Raw genomic sequence first — 17622 nt, forward strand, 5'->3', positions numbered from 1 at the left:
ATTGGCACTATCATGTTATGTGTTTGCATGCTAATGTTAGTATTGCTAGCATGCTAGCATCTTAACATTAGCATTATAGCAGTTTTAGCCATTTTCATAGGTAGGCAGTTAGTACTATCATGTTCGGTGTTAGCATGCTAACTTAGACTTAGCACTATAATGTTCGGTGTTAGCATGCTAACATAGCATTTTTTAAAAATTGGCACTATTATGTTACGATGTGTCTGCATGCTAATGTTAGTATTGCTTACATGTTAACATTGGCAGAGTAGCATTTTTAGCCATTGTTAGCATGTTAGTATGAGTGTGAATGGTTGTTTGTCTATATGTGTCCTGTGATTGGCTGGCCACCAGTCCAGGGTGTACCCCGCCTCTCGCCCGAAGACAGCTGGGATAGGCTCCAGTGGTAGAAAATGAATGAATGTTATGTGTTTGCATGCTAATGCTAGTATTGCTAGCATGTTAACATTGGCATTGTAGCATTTTTAGCCATTTTCATGGGTAGACACGTAGCACTATCATGTTTGGTGTTAGCATGCTAACTTAGACTTAGCACTATAATGTTTGGTGGTAGCATGCTAACATAGCATTTTCATAGCTCGACACAAAAAATTGGCACTATCATGTTATGTGTTTGCATGCTAATGTTAGTATTGCTAGCATGCTAGCATCTTAACGTTAGCATTATAGCAGTTTTAGCCATTTTCATAGGTAGGCAGTTAGTACTATCATGTTCGGTGTTAGCATGCTAACTTAGACTTAGCACTATAATGTTCCGTGTTAGCATGCTAACATAGCATTTTTTTTTTTTAAATTGGCACTATTATGTTATGTGTTTGCATGCTAATGTTAGTATTGCTAGCATGTTAACATTGGCAGAGTAGCATTTTTAGCCATTGTTAGCATGTTAGCATGAGTGTGAATGGTTGTTTGTCTATATGTGTCCTGATATTGGCTGGCCACCAGTCCAGGGTGTACCCCGCCTCTTGACCGAAGACAGCTGGGATAGGCTCCAGCACCCCGGTGGTAGAAAATGAATATTAATATTCTTCATTTTTATTTAGATCATTTGTAATTATTTGGTATATTAATATTAATATAATTAAGTCCTCCAAATCCTCCTGGGGGGAGTATTATTACCTAACAAGTGAATCATCTCTAACGCTTTTACTGTAATTGATAAGAACATTAAGCGACATTTAACATAGTTTAGCGCTTGAATCCATCTTTGCGATGAAAAAGAGTCGCTCTCTTCATCTCACCGTGTAAACATTGAGTGAACACATTGAATCCAAGGTCAGGGAAATCATCATGGAACATGACCACCCACGTGAGCACGGTTCAATGCCAGTCGCCAAAGTAAAGAAAAGAACACGGAAGGCCACTAAATGTTAAATACTAAAGTCATCTTACCTTCGCTAGACTGGAAAAAAAAAAGCTTCTTTCATTTCGGAAACATGATTTTGCTTTGGAACACCGAATGTGCGGTAGTGTGAAAACAGGTTTGACCCCGCCCCCTTGCATGTTTGTTCCACTTAGATCAAAGAATAGAAATTTTCATCTAGGCAGGAGTAGTGACAAAAAAAACATTCGCTTACATTACATTAACACTGCATGAAGACGTAATAGAGTGAAAAAAAAAAGTTCTCCACTCATCGTGTGTGGAAGTGGTAAACTTTTGGCTTCAGGTTAGCGCACTAGAAGCGTGTGCCTCGAGTCCTTACAGCATAGGAGTCGTGCATGTGATGTAAACAATGAATAACAGATGTGGAAAAGGGACTATAGGGGTGTTAGTTCATGTGTACAGGTCTCTAATGATGTTAAAAACCCTATTTAGAAAGTCCGAAAATACAAAAATATTATGTATTAAGATTTTTATTAATATTAAGATTAAAAAAAAATATTTAAATTAAATTATTAATTATTAATTATTTGCCGTTATTTGATGTTTTTGTTATGTGCATTTGGAGCATTAATTATTTAATTTAATTATTACTTTTAAATTATTTTTACATTAAGATAATGTCTAATAATGTTAAAAACCCTATTTAGAAAGTCAGAAAATACAAAAATATTATGTATTAAGATTTTTTTAAATTATTTAAATTATTAATTAAATTATTATATTAAAATTCAATTAAAAATATTAATTATTAATTTAATTATAAATTTTTAATTATTTTTAAAATTACTTTTACATTAAGATAATGTCTAATAATGTTAAAACCCCTATTCAGAAAGTCGGAAAATACGAAAAGATTATGTATTAAGATTTTTTTAAATTATTTAAATTAAATTATGAATTAAATTATTAAATTAAAATTAAATTAAAAATAGTCATTATTAATTTAATTATTAATTTTAAATAATTTTAAAAATTATTTTTACATTAAGATAATGTCTAATAATGTTAAAAACCATATTTAGAAAGTCAGAAACTACAAAAATATTATGTATTAAGTTCGTTTTATTATTTTAATTAAATTAAAATTAAAATATTAATTAATTTAATTATGAATTTTAAATTATTTTTAAAATTATCTTTACATTAAGATAATGTCTAATAATGTTTAACACCCTATTTAGAAAGTCAGGAAATACAAAAATATTATGCATTAAGATTTTTTTAAATTATTTAATTTAAATTATTAAATAAATTATTAAATTAAAAATATTATTATAAATTATTTTATATTAAGAATTTTTCATATATATTTTTTGTGGCAATTAAAAAAAAGTATTTTTATGTGTAAATATAAAATGTTAATACTGAATCCTGAAGTATATTGCGGAAATGTATTTATTCCGAGTTTGACATGCGTACGGTCACTTACCAGTTTACGCTGACACCACGTGCAGACACCACATAGAGCAACGAGCCAAAGGGTACAGACTATGAACGCCAAAGACACCAGGAATACACTGAGAGACACGGAACCTGAGGGGAAAGAGACAGAAAGACGAGAGTATTAGTGGAGGATCAGAGCACAAACATCCTTGCTTTTGTGTTCTTGTTGGATGAACCAAGTAGCGAGTGTGACAAAACCTGCGTGGTGTCGTACTCGGGGGAAGCAAAAAGCATCGCAAAGGGCTTTGGGCCCGGTTTCCCTCTCTGCATTCATCATCATCGTCATGTGGCAGTTAGCAGGGAAGTGTTAGAAACCGTTTCATGCTCCGAGAGTATAGTATAAATAAAAGGACGTGCACGTGTCGTATCAAGAAGCTACAAGCCAGGCAATTATTAGCATCCGTTTATTATTTAGCTGCTATGAAGTAAACGCTTCAGAAAAACTTGACGTGATAAAAAAAAAAATACAAACAAAAATTACAGACACTCGACTCTGCCAATCAGTCTGTCACTATGTCTGCCACGTACAAAGCGCCCCCCCGGCAAAGAAAGTCTGCAAACAGTAACAAATCTGCAAACAGATGATAAACCTAAAAATAATACTAGTACGCATATAGTTTTATATCAGTTCTTTATGGATTAGTCCCTTATGTAAATGCATTTTTTGTTAGGGTTTTAGCATCAAAATATGTATTTCCCATGATGTCCATTGTTAGCTAGCTCATATTAAGCCGTTTTCCCATGCAAGAATGCGCAGGAAAGGTAATGGTAATGGTAATATAATAATTAATAATATTAATAAGAATAATATATTAATAATAATAACAATAATTTTATATTATATATATTATATATAACAAAATATATTAATATATAATAATAATATTATATAATATATTATATATTAATATTAACAATAATATTATATATATTATATAATATTAAATATATTAATATAAATAATAATATATATTGTATATTCTTATTACATGCTCTGAGAAAACAGCATTTTGTCTATTAATAATGTTATAATAATAATAATAATAATAATAATAATAATTGTTATTATTATTGTTATTATTATTGTTATTATTAATAATCAGGATAGAAATAAAAGCAGGGGGCTAAAGGAAGCCCAAACTTTTCATCTGTGGTGTACACACAAGACAGGATTAATTCTCTCAATTCTCAAACCAAAACGGACTCTAACCAAAGCAAATTTCCCCATAGAAATTAATGTACAGCCAAATAATTTGTTCCAGACACCCAAAAATGTGAACAAAAATCACAGTTTATGGACAATAATTGACGCAAAAGTAATTAGCAATTAATGAAAATTCAACTTTTAACATCAATTTTATCTGGTTTTGTTGGAAAACCAGGGGCGGATGTTAAACGAGGTACCACTGTAATTGGACTTACATTGAAAAATTGATTTGGTAGAGGAGTCGGACTGTCTGGAAGGAATTAATTGACGCTATTCAGTTGTGTATGTCAAACATCTGACAACACGCATAGCTATGCTATGCTATGCTAGCTATGTGATGCTTATTTTTTCAGTGAACGTAAATGTAACCTTAATGTCCATTTATCCCTTTTATTAAAAGTTTATTTGTATCTGGAATTGTCCATGTGGGTCTCAAACCAAAACGGACTCTAACCAAAGCAAATTTTCCCATAGAAATTAATGTAGAGCCAAATCATTTGTTCCAGACACCCAAAAATGTGAACAAAAATCACAGTTTATGGACAATAATTGACGCAAAAGTAATTAGCAATGAATGGATAACTCAACTTTCAACATCAATTTTATCTGGTTTTGTTGGAAAACCAGGGGCGGATGTTAAACGAGGTACCACTGTAATTGGACTTACATTGAAAAATTGATTTGGTAGAGGAGTCGGACCGTCTGGAAGGAATTAATTGACGCTATTCAGTTGTGTATGTCAAACATCTGACAACACCATTAGCTATGCTATGCTAGCTATGTGATGCTTATTTTTTCAGTGAACGTAAATGTAACCTTAAATGTCCATTTATCCCTTTTATTAAAAGTTTCTTTGTATTTGGAATTGTCCATGTGGGTCTCAAACCAAAACGGACTCTAACCAAAGCAAATTTCCCCATAGAAATTAATGTACAGCCAAATAATTTGTTCCAGACACCCAAAAATGTGAACAAAAATCACAGTTTATGGACAATAATTGACGCAAAAGTAATTAGCAATGAATGGATAACTCAACTTTCAACATCAATTTTATCTGGTTTTGTTGGAAAACCAGGGGCGGATGTTAAACGAGGTACCACTGTAATTGGACTTACATTGAAAAATTGATTTGGTAGAGGAGTCGGACCGTCTGGAAGGAATTAATTGACGCTATTCAGTTGTGTATGTCAAACATCTGACAACACGCATAGCTATGCTATGCTATGCTATGCTAGCTATGTGATGCTTATTTTTTCAGTGAACGTAAATGTAACCTTAAATGTCCATTTATCCCTTTTATTAAAAGTTTATTTGTATTTGGAATTGTCCATGTGGGTCTCAAACCAAAACGGACTCTAACCAAAGCAAATTTCCCCATAGAAATTAATGTACAGCCAAATAATTTGTTCCAGACACCCAAAAATGTGAACACAAATCATTGTATTGACAATAATTGATGGAAAAGTAATGGACAACTCAACTTTGAACAGGTCATTTTGGAAAACTTTTGGAAAACCGGGGCGGATGTTAACCGAGGTACCACTGTAATTGGACTTACATTGAAAAATTGATTTGGTGAGTTTGAGGAGTCGGACCGTCTGGAAGAAATTAATGACGCTAACCAGTTTGTCAAACATGTGACAACACGCACAGTAAAATGTAAACAATATTCCGATTTCCTCATCTATCCTGCTTGATTATGCGTTCTCAAACATAAAAGGTATTTGGTCTGCGGGACGACGGTCACCGCACCGCCCCCCCCCCCACCGTACAAATAAGCTTCATGCTACCGTGTCATCATTTGCAAAACTGTCTGTAATAAAGTCAGCCAACTGGATCTCCATCAGCAAGACATAAAAGTGATGATGTGTTTGTTTCCTGGAGTGTGTTATCATATCAGCAGAAGGGAATGAAACCAGCAACCCTGAAGAGGAATCCTATTTCAAGATCTCTTTTCTTTCTTTGAGTCTACCAATTTGTTATTCATGTCTTTCTGCCGAGCGAAGAAACAAAACCCACATGAGACAGCTGCTGCAATCTAACAATCTGGATGGTAGCTCAAGTGGTTAGCACGCAGACCAGGGTTCGATTCCACCCTCGACCATCTCTGTGTGTTCTCCCCGTGCATGCACTACGGTTTCCTCCCACATTCCAAAAAAAACATGCTAAGTTAATTAGCGACTCCAAATTGTCTATAGATATGAATGTATGTGAGTGTGAATGGTTGTTTGTCTATATGTGCCCTGTGATTGGCTGGCCACCAGTCCAGGGTGTACCCCGCCTCTCGCCCAAAGACAGCTGGGATAGGCTCCAGCATCCCCCCACGACCCTCGTGAGAACAAGCGGTAGAAAATGAATGAATGAATATACAGTATATACACGTGATGTACTCCTTCATGATCCTATCCATCCTGGTCATATCCTGATGGATATATGGAGTGTGTGTGTGTCATTCATTTTCTACCGCTTTTTCCTCACAAGGGTCACAGGGGGAGTGCTGGAGTCTATCCCAGCTGTCTTCGGGCAAGAGGCAGGGTACACCCTGGACTGGTTGGCCAGCCAATCACAGGGCACATATAGACAAACAACCATTCACACTCACATTCATACCTATGGACAATTTGGAGTCGCCAATTAATTAACCTAGCATGTTTTTTTTTGGAATGTGGGAGGAAACCGGAGTACCCGGAGAAACCCCACGCGAGGGTGGAATTGAACCCTGGTCTCCAAGCTGTGAGGTCTGCGCGCTAACCACTAGTCCACCGTGCCGTATATATATACATATATATGTATGTATATATACTTTCTGATCCTATCCATCCTGGTCATCCTGATATATATATACGTATATTTTTTTTCATTTATTTATTCATATATATATATATAGTATGTAAGTAAGTAAGTAAGTATGTAAGTAGTATGTAAATAAGAGTATGTAAGTAAGTAAGTATCAGAGTATGCCATCATATATATATATATATATATATATATATATATATATATATATATATATATATACACACACACACACACACACACACACACACACACACACACACACACACTCCTTCCTGATCCTATCCATCCTGGTCATCCTGATATATATGAGGGTAGTTGGTGTGAGAGAGACGGACGGATGCAGAAGACAGGGTTGGTTGGATGGAGGGTACGATTCCCTGAAGGGAAAAGCCAAAAGAGGAAAAAGACCAGGGTCTATTTTCTTTAACGTTTCAATGTTATCCACCATTTTTTTTTTTTTAAGCTTTCTTGTTCAATTAAATCCAATAGAATGTCCCCGGGGCGGCGCGACTGTGATATTTTCCCCTCCTCCAAACACAAGCAGAACGGCTGCAGGTTCCATCTTTGCCAGAAACGCTCTTATCAATATTAATGTCTCGACTTAATCAAGCGACTCTGCTGTGAACTCGGCATGGAGCTGGCAAAGGTGAGTGCCCAGCAGGCTCATCTTCCATTCCTAACGACTCGATGCTGTCCTTCCTTATTTCCCACCTATGCTCTCTACTCTACTTCTGCCCGCTGCTTTCGCAGCCCCCTGCTGATAAGAGCCCAGTGCGATTCCTTCTTGAAGATGCACAGTCAGCCGCGTGAGGATCTGCGGAGGTGCATCTCCTGCATGAGGTCAGTCTAATATGGGGGAAGGCAAACACCCTGGGATGTGACCCCCCCAAAACTGGCTGGAGAGACACACTGCTGGATAGTGGAAGGACTGGAGATGTCGGACTAGAATTCTGGCGGGATGTCGGAAAGCGACTGTGTATTGTCCGTCTATTGAAAAAGTGTCAGGAAAATTATCTGTTACACTCTAAGAGTGGTCGTGAAAAATGTATAATTAGGTAGAAAAAAACATACATAAGTCGCACAAGGCCAAAATGTTATAATTAGGTAAAAAAAAAAAACATACATAAGTCGCACAAGGCCAAAAATTTATAATTAGGTAAAAAAAAAAACATACATAAGTCGCACAAGGCCAAAAAATTTATAATTAGGTTGAAAAAAAACATACGTACGTCGCACAAGGCCAAAAATGTATAATTAGGTAGAAAAAAAACATACCTAAGTCGCACTGGAGTATAAGTCGCACAAGGCCAAAATTGTATAATTAGGTAAAAAAAAAACCAAACATACATAAGTCGCACAAGGCCAAAAATTTATAATTAGGTAAAAAAAAACATACATAAGTCGCACAAGGCCAAAAAATTTATAATTAGGTTGAAAAAAAAATACGTAAATCGCACAAGGCCAAAAATGTATAATTACGTAGAAAAAAAACCATACATAAGTCGCACGAGGTCAAAAATGTATAATTAGGTAGAAAAAAAAACATACATAAGTCGCACAAGGCCAAAAATTCATAATTAGGTAGAAAAAAAAACATACATAAGTCGCACAAGGCCAAAAATGTATAATTAGGTAAAAAAAAAAACAAACATACATAAGTCGCACAAGGCCAAAAATTTATAATTAGGTAAAAAAAAACATACATAAGTCGCACAAGGCCAAAAAATTTATAATTAGGTTGAAAAAAAAATACGTAAATCGCACAAGGCCAAAAATGTATAATTACGTAGAAAAAAAACCATACATAAGTCGCACGAGGTCAAAAATGTATAATTAGGTAGAAAAAAAAACATACATAAGTCGCACAAGGCCAAAAATTCATAATTAGGTAGAAAAAAAAACATACATAAGTCGCACAAGGCCAAAAATGTATAATTAAGCTGAAAAAAACATACATAAGTCGCACAAGGCCAAAAATTCATAATTAAATTGAAAAAAACATACATAAGTCGCACAAGGCAAAAATGCATAATTAGGTAAAAAAAAAACATACATAAGTCGCACAAGGCCAAAAATGCATAATTAGGTAGAAAAAAACATACATAAGTCGCACAAGAACAAAAATGTATAATTAAGTTGAAAAAAAACATACATAAGTCGCACAAGGCCAAAAATTCATAATTAGGTAGAAAAAAAACATACATAAGTCGCACTGGAGTATAAGTCGCACAAGGCCAAAAATTCATAATTAGGTAGAAAAAAACATACATAAGTCGCTCTGGAGTATAAGTCGCACAAGGCCAAAAATTCATAATTAGGTAGAAAAAAAACATACATAAGTCGCACTGGAGTATAAGTCGCACAAGGCCAAAAATTCATAATTAGGTAGAAAAAAACATACATAAGTCGCTCTGGAGTATAAGTCGCACAAGGCCAAAAATTCATAATTAGGTAGAAAAAAACATACATAAGTCGCTCTGGAGTATAAGTCGCACAAGGCCAAAAATTTATAATTAAGTTGAAAAAAACATACATAAGTCGCACAAGGCCAAAAATGCATAATTAGGTAAAAAAAAAACCACACATGTCATATTCATCATATTTTATCAATTCTTATTATTTTTTTTAACCCTATCGGGACCGAAACTGGGGGCATTGGTGGAGTCTCAGGACCTCCAGGAGTCCTAATGTCATTGGTTTATATAGTCGTACTGGTGTACCTAATGAAGAGTCCCAGTCAATGTATGTCCCATAGACAAAAAATACAATCTGCAACATCTGGAAATATATGCAAAAAGGATCAATGGTCGGCATAAAAGCAGATGTTTTGTATTCCGAGCATTGACAGCTTGTAAATTTATGGTCTCATAAGCGAATGGGAATGAGTGACAGGTGTGATTTTCCACAGTCTGGAAGCGATGCCACCCAAGTGTGTTTCTGTGAGCTCTGTGATCTGTTTCCCGTAACGAGGATGATGTGGAGGTTTAGTCTGTGTGACAAGGCGGGCTCTGGGTGAACGGACATCGGAAAAGCCGAGATGATTCAGACTCGCGTGATGTTGAGGAGCGGGAGAGATAGAAGCGTCCCTGGGGCAAGGTTAGAAACCCCGGATAAAGCCACGGAAAACTGAACAAAACGTGTCGAGAGAATGCGGAGGGAAAAAGCAACATTGGTGAGGAGAAGAAGAAGAAGGAGAACTCCCATACTGCATTTCGGGGGCAAGTGGGTTAACTGTGTCTGCTGAGACAGAACGTGGAAGCACTCGTTGAAAGGTCAAGCGGAGCTGCTTTACGGTGAGAGTGTTCTGACAACCGCTGTAGGGGATTCGAACACATCTTCATCCTCGAGGGTGTGAAAAATCATAAGCTTGAATTTTTTATGTTTTATGATCGTTATTGGTGGATATTCATAGTTCTCGGTCAATAAAATCAAAACCATTTCACATTCTGTCGTCCGCCCTGGTTAGCGTCCGCCCCGGTTAGCATGTTTTTCAGTTAAAGCTGAAAATTTACCCCAAAAATTAACCCCAACCTAAACCTACCCCTATCCTGACCCTAACCTCAACCTCAACCTAAATGTAACCCTAACCCACCCTAACCCTAACCTCCTAACCCCCTAACCCCAACCTAAACCTACCCATAATCCCAACCCACCATAACCCTAACCTAAACCTAACCCACCCTAACCCCAACCTAAACCTACTCCTAACCTAACCCCTAACCCCAACCTAAACCTACTCCTAACCTAACCCATAACCCCAAACTAAACCGACCCCTAACACCCTAACCCCAACCCACCGTAACCCTAACCCCGACCTAAACCTACCCATAACCCCAACCCACCGTAACCCTAACCTCAACCTAAACCTAACCCACCCTAACCCCAACCTAAACCTAAACCCTAATCCTTAACCCACCTTAACCCCAACCTAAACCTACCCCTAACCCCAACCTAAACCTAAACAATAATCCTTAACCCACTTTAACCCCAACCTAAACCTACCCCTAACCCCAACCTAAACCTAAACCCTAATCCTTAACCCACCTTAACCCCAACCTAAACCTACCCAACACCCTAACCCCAACCCACCGTAACCCTAACCCCGACCTAAACCTACCCATAACCCCAACCCACCGTAACCCTAACCTCAACCTAAACCTAACCCACCCTAACCCTAACCCCAACCTAAACCTACCCCTAACCCCAACCTAAACCTAAACCCTAATCCTTAACCCACCTTAACCCCAACCTAAACCTACCCCTAACCCCAACCTAAACCTAAACCCTAATCCTTAACCCACCTTAACCCCAACCTAAACCTACCCCTAACCCCAACCTAAACCTAAACCTAAACCCTAATCCTTAACCCACCTTAACCCCAACCTAAACCTACCCCTAACCCCAACCTAAACCTAAACCCTAATCCTTAACCCACCTTAACCCCAACCTAAACCTACCCCTAACCCCAACCTAAACCTAAACCCTAATCCTTAACCCACCTTAACCCCAACCTAAACCTACCCCTAACCCCAACCTAAACCTAAACCCTAATCCTTAACCCACCTTAACCCCAACCTAAACCTACCCCTAACCTAACCCCTGCATGAAAAACTACAATATAACTAGAAAAACACATTTTGTGCTCACATTTTAGGCTTTCTGGAAAGGATCAATTACATTTTAGGAAATTTAGTTTGGTACAAGTCGGACCATCTGGAACGAATTACCTAATGCTAACCAAGGTTGCACTTTAGCTGACCTCCGATTCCATGATGTAACATAGCAAGCTGGCAACTTTGTTGGAAGCCAAGAACACACAGAGGTACACTGTTTTGTACGCCAACTAGAAAGTGTACTTAAACCAAGACAATATTTGGGCATAATTTGTCGACCCCAACCTAAACCTACCCCTAACCTAAACCCTAACCCCAACCCACCGTAACCCTAACCCCAACCTAAACCTACCCCTAACACCCTAACCCCAACCTAAACTTACCCCTAACCCCAACCTAAACCTACCCCTAACACCCTAACCCCAACCTAAACTTACCCCTAACCCCAACCTAAACCTACCCCTAACACCCTAACCCCGACCTAAACTTACCCTTAACACCCTAACCCCAACCCACCGTAACCCTAACTCCAACCTAAACCTACCCTAACCCCAACCTAAACCTAAACCTAACCCTAACCTAACCCTAACCCCAACCTAAACCTACCCCTAACACCCTAACCCCAACCTAAACTTACCCCTAACACCCTAACCCCAACCCACCGTAACCCTAACCCTTACCCAACCTAAACTTACCCCTAACACCCTAACCCCAACCCACCGTAACCCTAACCCTAACCCCAACCTAAACCTACCCTAACCCCAACCTAAATCTAACCCTAACCCGCCCTAACCCTAACCCCCTAACCCCAACCTAAACCTACCCATAACCCCAACCCACCGTAACCCTAACCCCAACCTAAACCTACCCCTAACCTAACCCCTAACCCCAAATCCTTAACCCACCCTAACCCCAACCTAAACCTACCCCTAACACCCTAACCCTAACCCCAACCCACCGTAACCCTAACCCCAACCCCAATCTAAATCTAACCCTAACCCACCCTAACCCCAACCTAAACCTACCCATAACCCCAACCCACCGTAACCCTAACCCCAACCTAAACCTAACCCACCCTAACCCCAACCTAAACCTACCCCTAAACCTACCCCTAACACCCTAACCCCAACCTAAACCTACCCCTAACCCCAACCCACCGTAACCCTAACGCCCTAACCCCAACCTAAACCTACCCCTAACCTAACCCCTTAGCCCACCCTAACCCCAACCTAAACCTACCCCTAACCTAACCCCTTAGCCCACCCTAACCCCAACCTAAACCTACCCCTAACCTAACCCCTTAGCCCACCCTAACCCCAACCTAAACCTACCCCTAACCTAACCCCTAACACCCTAACCCCAACCCACCGTAACCCTAATCTCAACCTAACCCTAACACCCTAACCCCCCAACCCCCTAAGTCTAACTCCCATTGATCTCTGATCCCTGCTGTCAGTCATCATTTAAAAGCAGGTGAAACAATTGGACTAATGAAGTCCAAGAACAATCATCCATCTGCCTGTACTGTAGTACTGTATTAGTACTGTATTAGTACTGTATTAGTACATGAGTGTGAACACAAACATTTGCTCCAAAAACACGGCCCTTATTCCAACAGGATTTACATTTTCATCCGGGCAGAGTAACGTCATTGGAGCAATACTAGCCGTCTCCCATCCGGGCTTCCACGTCTGTTCACTTTCTTATCTGATTTGTCTGTTTTTTTCCCAACCTGACCCTCTGGCAGACGCACACGAGACGCATCGTCGTGCTGGAAAGTCAATAACGTCAAAGACTGACATTCATCATTATTACATACAAAGGCTTTGTTTGAAGGAATATAATAAAGAACATCCAAGCATTGCACGTAGTACATAGTAGTAGTAGTAGTTTCTCCAAGTGGCGGATGATCTTTTAGGGCTGCCCAGTTCCAACCAGTTTGGGGCCCCCCCCCCCCGTGAATGATTTTTTTTTTTACAAAAAAACATCTGAGAAATTTCATATAATAAGGCCCCCCTAAAATGTTCTTAAGCCCCACTAAATAATTTAATATTTGTTATTGATTTTTAAAAAAAATTGAGTGATTTTTTTTTACAAAAAACATCTGACAAATTTTATATTTGTGATAGATTTTTTTTTTTATTTTAATTTTTTTTTTTACTAAAAATATCTCTGACAAATATGATGTAATAGGGCCCCCCTAAAATGTTCTTAAGCCCCAATAAATAATTTGATATTTGTTATTGATTTCTTTTAATTTTGAGTGATTTTTTTTTTACAAAAAACATCTGACAAACTTTATATTTGTTATTGATTTTTTTTAATTTTGAATGCTTTTTTTTTAAACTAAAAACATCTCTGACAAATTTGATATAATAGGGACCCCCTAAAATGTTCTTAAGCCCCAATAAATAATTTGATATTTGTTGTTGATTTTTTTTACATTTTTAGTGATTTTTTTTTTACAAAAAATATCCCACAAATTTTATATTTGTTATAGATTTTTTTATTTTAATTATTTTTTTTACTAAAAATATCTCTGACAAATATGATGTAATAGGCCCCCCCTAAAATGTTCTTAAGCCCCACTAAATAATTTGATATTTGTTATTGATTTTTTTTTTAATTTTGAGTGATTTTTTTTTACAAAAAACATCCGACAAATTTTATATTTGTTATTGATTTTTTTTAATTTTGAATGTTTTTTTTACTAAAAACATCTGACAAATTTGATATAATAGGGCCCCCCTAAAATGTTTTTAAGCCCCACTAAATAATTTGATATTTGTTATTGATTTTTTTTTTAATTTTGAGTGATTTTTTTTTACAAAAAACATCCGACAAATTTTATATTTGTTATTGATTTTTTTTAATTTTGAATGTTTTTTTTACTAAAAACATCTGACAAATTTGATATAATAGGGCCCCCCTAAAATGTTTTTAAGCCCCACTAAATAATTTGATATTTGCTATTGATTTTTTTTATAATTTTGAAGGATTTTTTTTCCAAAAAACATCTGACAAATTTCATATAATAAGGCCCCCCTAAATAATTTGATATTGGCTATTGATTTTTTTTATTTTGAATGATTTTTTTTTACAAAAAAACATCTGACAAATATCATATAAGGACCCCCCTAAAGTGTTCTGAAGCCCCTAAATAATTTTATATTTGTTATTGATTTTTTATTATTTTATTTTTTTTTACAAAAAAATCTGACAAATTTCATATAATAAGGAAAAAGCAGGCTAATAACAAGCCAATAAGCAGGCTAATACGAGCCTACTACTACCACTACTAATTAGAAGAAGACTAATAATGATAGTAATAATAATCTGCTAATCAATAATATGATAATGATTATTATATCATTGATCACTGTCCACTGGACAGAATGACACAATTGAGTATCTCTACTAAATTCTTGTTCCTTATTGTAGCACGGATGTGTGAAAACAAGCTTTTAGTGTATTTGGTCAGGAAGCAGCTGCTTGCTGCATTTGCTGACTAAACATGGAGTTCAACTAGCAATTCCACTCTGTGATAGAAGCAGTCATCACTCGGTGAAGACGGCAAACATGCATTGTGGTGAAAAGCCTGAACAACAGATCTAATAAGACCAGCGTAGAATGACGCGTTCAATACAAGTTCCAGCTGCTGGGTACACACATTTTTTTTTTTCATATTAAAATGAACAAAGCATTATTAGAGCCCTGTAGACATGACAAAACACGACTATAGTCACATTTATACTCTTTTTATTTACAACATATTGCGCAACTGCAGGGTCTTGAGACACATGCTAACTCGCAAACTAGAGAGCTAGCGACCTAAACCGTAGCCTTCAAGTTATTTCCTTTCAACTTAAATAGCCAAAAACTTACCACTTCCACACGGATAGGGAGGATAACTATTAACAGTTATTTAACCTTTAACATGAACATTAATCAAACGTAATAATTTTTTCTGGGTACATGATACCATACAGCATCCATATCAAACTAGTGTTCTGCGGACCACATTTGGCCTGCGGGCTGCGTGTTTGAGACCCCTGCCATACGGCATCCCTATCGAACTTATGCGGGCCGCACTAACATTAAACTTTCATATCAAGGCGAGGGCCTCAAACTAGTATCCTGCGGGCCACATTTGGCCCGCGGGCCGCGTGTTTGAGACCCCTGCCATACAGCATCCATATCAAACTTGCGCGGGCCGCACTAACATTAAACTTTCATATCAAGGCGGGGGGCCTCAAACTAGTGTCCTGCGGGCCACATTTGGCCACGCGGTCCGCATGTTTGAGACCCCTGCCACACAGCATCCATATCAAACTTGCGCCGGCCGCACTAACATTAAACTTTCATATCAAGGAAGAGGGCCTCAAATTAGTGTCCTGCGGGCCACATTTGGCCACGCGGTCCGCATGTTTGAGACCCCTGCCATACAGCATCCATATCAAACTTGCGCGGGCCGCACTAACATTAAACTTTCATATCAAGGCGGGGGGCCTCAAAGTAGTGTCCTGCGGGCCACATTTGGCCCGCGGGCCGCGTGTTTGAGACCCCTGCCACACAGCATCCATATCAAACTTGCGCGGGCCGCACTAACATTAAACTTTCATATCAAGGCGGGGGGCCTCAAAGTAGTGTCCTGCGGGCCACATTTGGCCCGCGGGCCGCATGTTTGAGACCCCTGCCATACAGCATCCATATCAAACTTGCGCCGGCCGCACTAACATTAAACTTTCATATCAAGGCGTGGGCCTCAAACTAGTATCCTGCGGGCCACATTTTGCCCGCGGGCCGCATGTTTGAGACCCCTGATCTAAAGTATATGACAAAACATTTTTTTTAACATTTATCGTATATAATCTCTTATAATAATCTAAATAATAATAACAATAATCTAAATAATAATAACAATAATCTAAATAATAATAATAATAATAATAATAATAATAATAACAATAATCTAAATAATAATAACAATAATCTAAATAATAATAATAACAATAATCTAAATAATAATAATAACAATAATCTAAATAATAATAATAATAATAATAATAATAATAATAATAATAATAACAATAATCTAAATAATAATAATAATAATAATAATAATAACAACAATAATCTGAATAATAATAACAATAATCTAAATAATAATAATAATAATAATAACAACAACAACAACAATAATCTGAATAATAATAACAATAATCTAAATAATAATAACAATAACAACAACAATAACAATAATTATAATAAATAATAATAATTTTTAAAAAATCACAAATGGACACTGTGTGCCCCCCTCCCTCTCCCCCAGGTTAGGTGTTTAAGGTTTGAAGTGGGACACGTCATGATAACGTTGATTGCGCCATACGACGCCTGGCAAGGAGGCGTCTTCCGGAAATGGATGTTGGAACCGCCGTCCTGCCGTAAATAATTTCTTCCTATTAAAAAAAAAAAGGTAAGAGTCCGACTGGAATTCCTTGTCATGATTAATTTAATGCTCCCTCTAATATGTCATTTCTAATTCATAAGAGAAGTCAAGCTCCTCTCACTGAGCTCTACTTTGCATCAGCCAAGGGGCATAACAACGGTAAGTGAATGCACCTTGGCATTAAGCTTTGAGCCAAGCCACTGGATTCTATTTTGGGATCAGCGGGCGGGAAGCGTGAGGATGACCTCGCCACTTTAGATTTAAATGTACTACTTTAAAAAAAAAAAAAAAAAAAAAGGTATTGATCCAGGTTTTCTCTCTCGCTTGTTTATTGACGTTGTTTTTGAGTTATTCATAACCATATATGCATTAAAAAAAAGGGGGCCATTATTATTATATTTATTGTGATTCAGCACAGGTCAGAATTGTCAGCCAAAATGGCCGACTTGGCAAGTCGCTACTATACGTCGGCCAATCAAACACTTAAAAACAGAACCGCAAAAAAAAAATAAAAATAAAAAAAATGATGGTCTGCACCCGGGGTGTGTCTGACGTAAATTTACGACTTTATTCTCGGAAATTTACGACTGTCGAAATCTCAAATTATTTTAATACTCCGTCGTAACAGGCATTGCTTGGGACAACTATGAAAAGGCGGGACTTATGTGATTTTTGTTCTTGGACAAAATGTAATATTGCAATGTTT

The 17622-nt window shown here is 37.2% G+C and overlaps 1 protein-coding gene across 2 annotated transcripts in view; it reads right to left on the reverse strand.

The window, feature by feature from the left end:
* syt7b (synaptotagmin VIIb) overlaps positions 1–17622 on the reverse strand; it is a 100441-nt gene that overhangs the window by 68542 nt on the left and 14277 nt on the right. For both annotated transcript variants that reach the window (XM_078792967.1, XM_078792973.1), the window contains exon 2: positions 2835–2938. In XM_078792967.1, coding sequence (XP_078649093.1) covers positions 2835–2938 — 104 coding nt within the window. The remainder of the gene's footprint in view (positions 1–2834; positions 2939–17622) is intronic.

This window comes from Doryrhamphus excisus, linkage group LG1 (assembly GCF_037039965.1).
Source record: "Doryrhamphus excisus strain RoL-2023G ecotype Guam linkage group LG1, RoL_Dexc_Guam_v1.1, whole genome shotgun sequence".
NCBI classification, from domain to species: Eukaryota; Metazoa; Chordata; class Actinopteri; order Syngnathiformes; family Syngnathidae; genus Doryrhamphus; species Doryrhamphus excisus.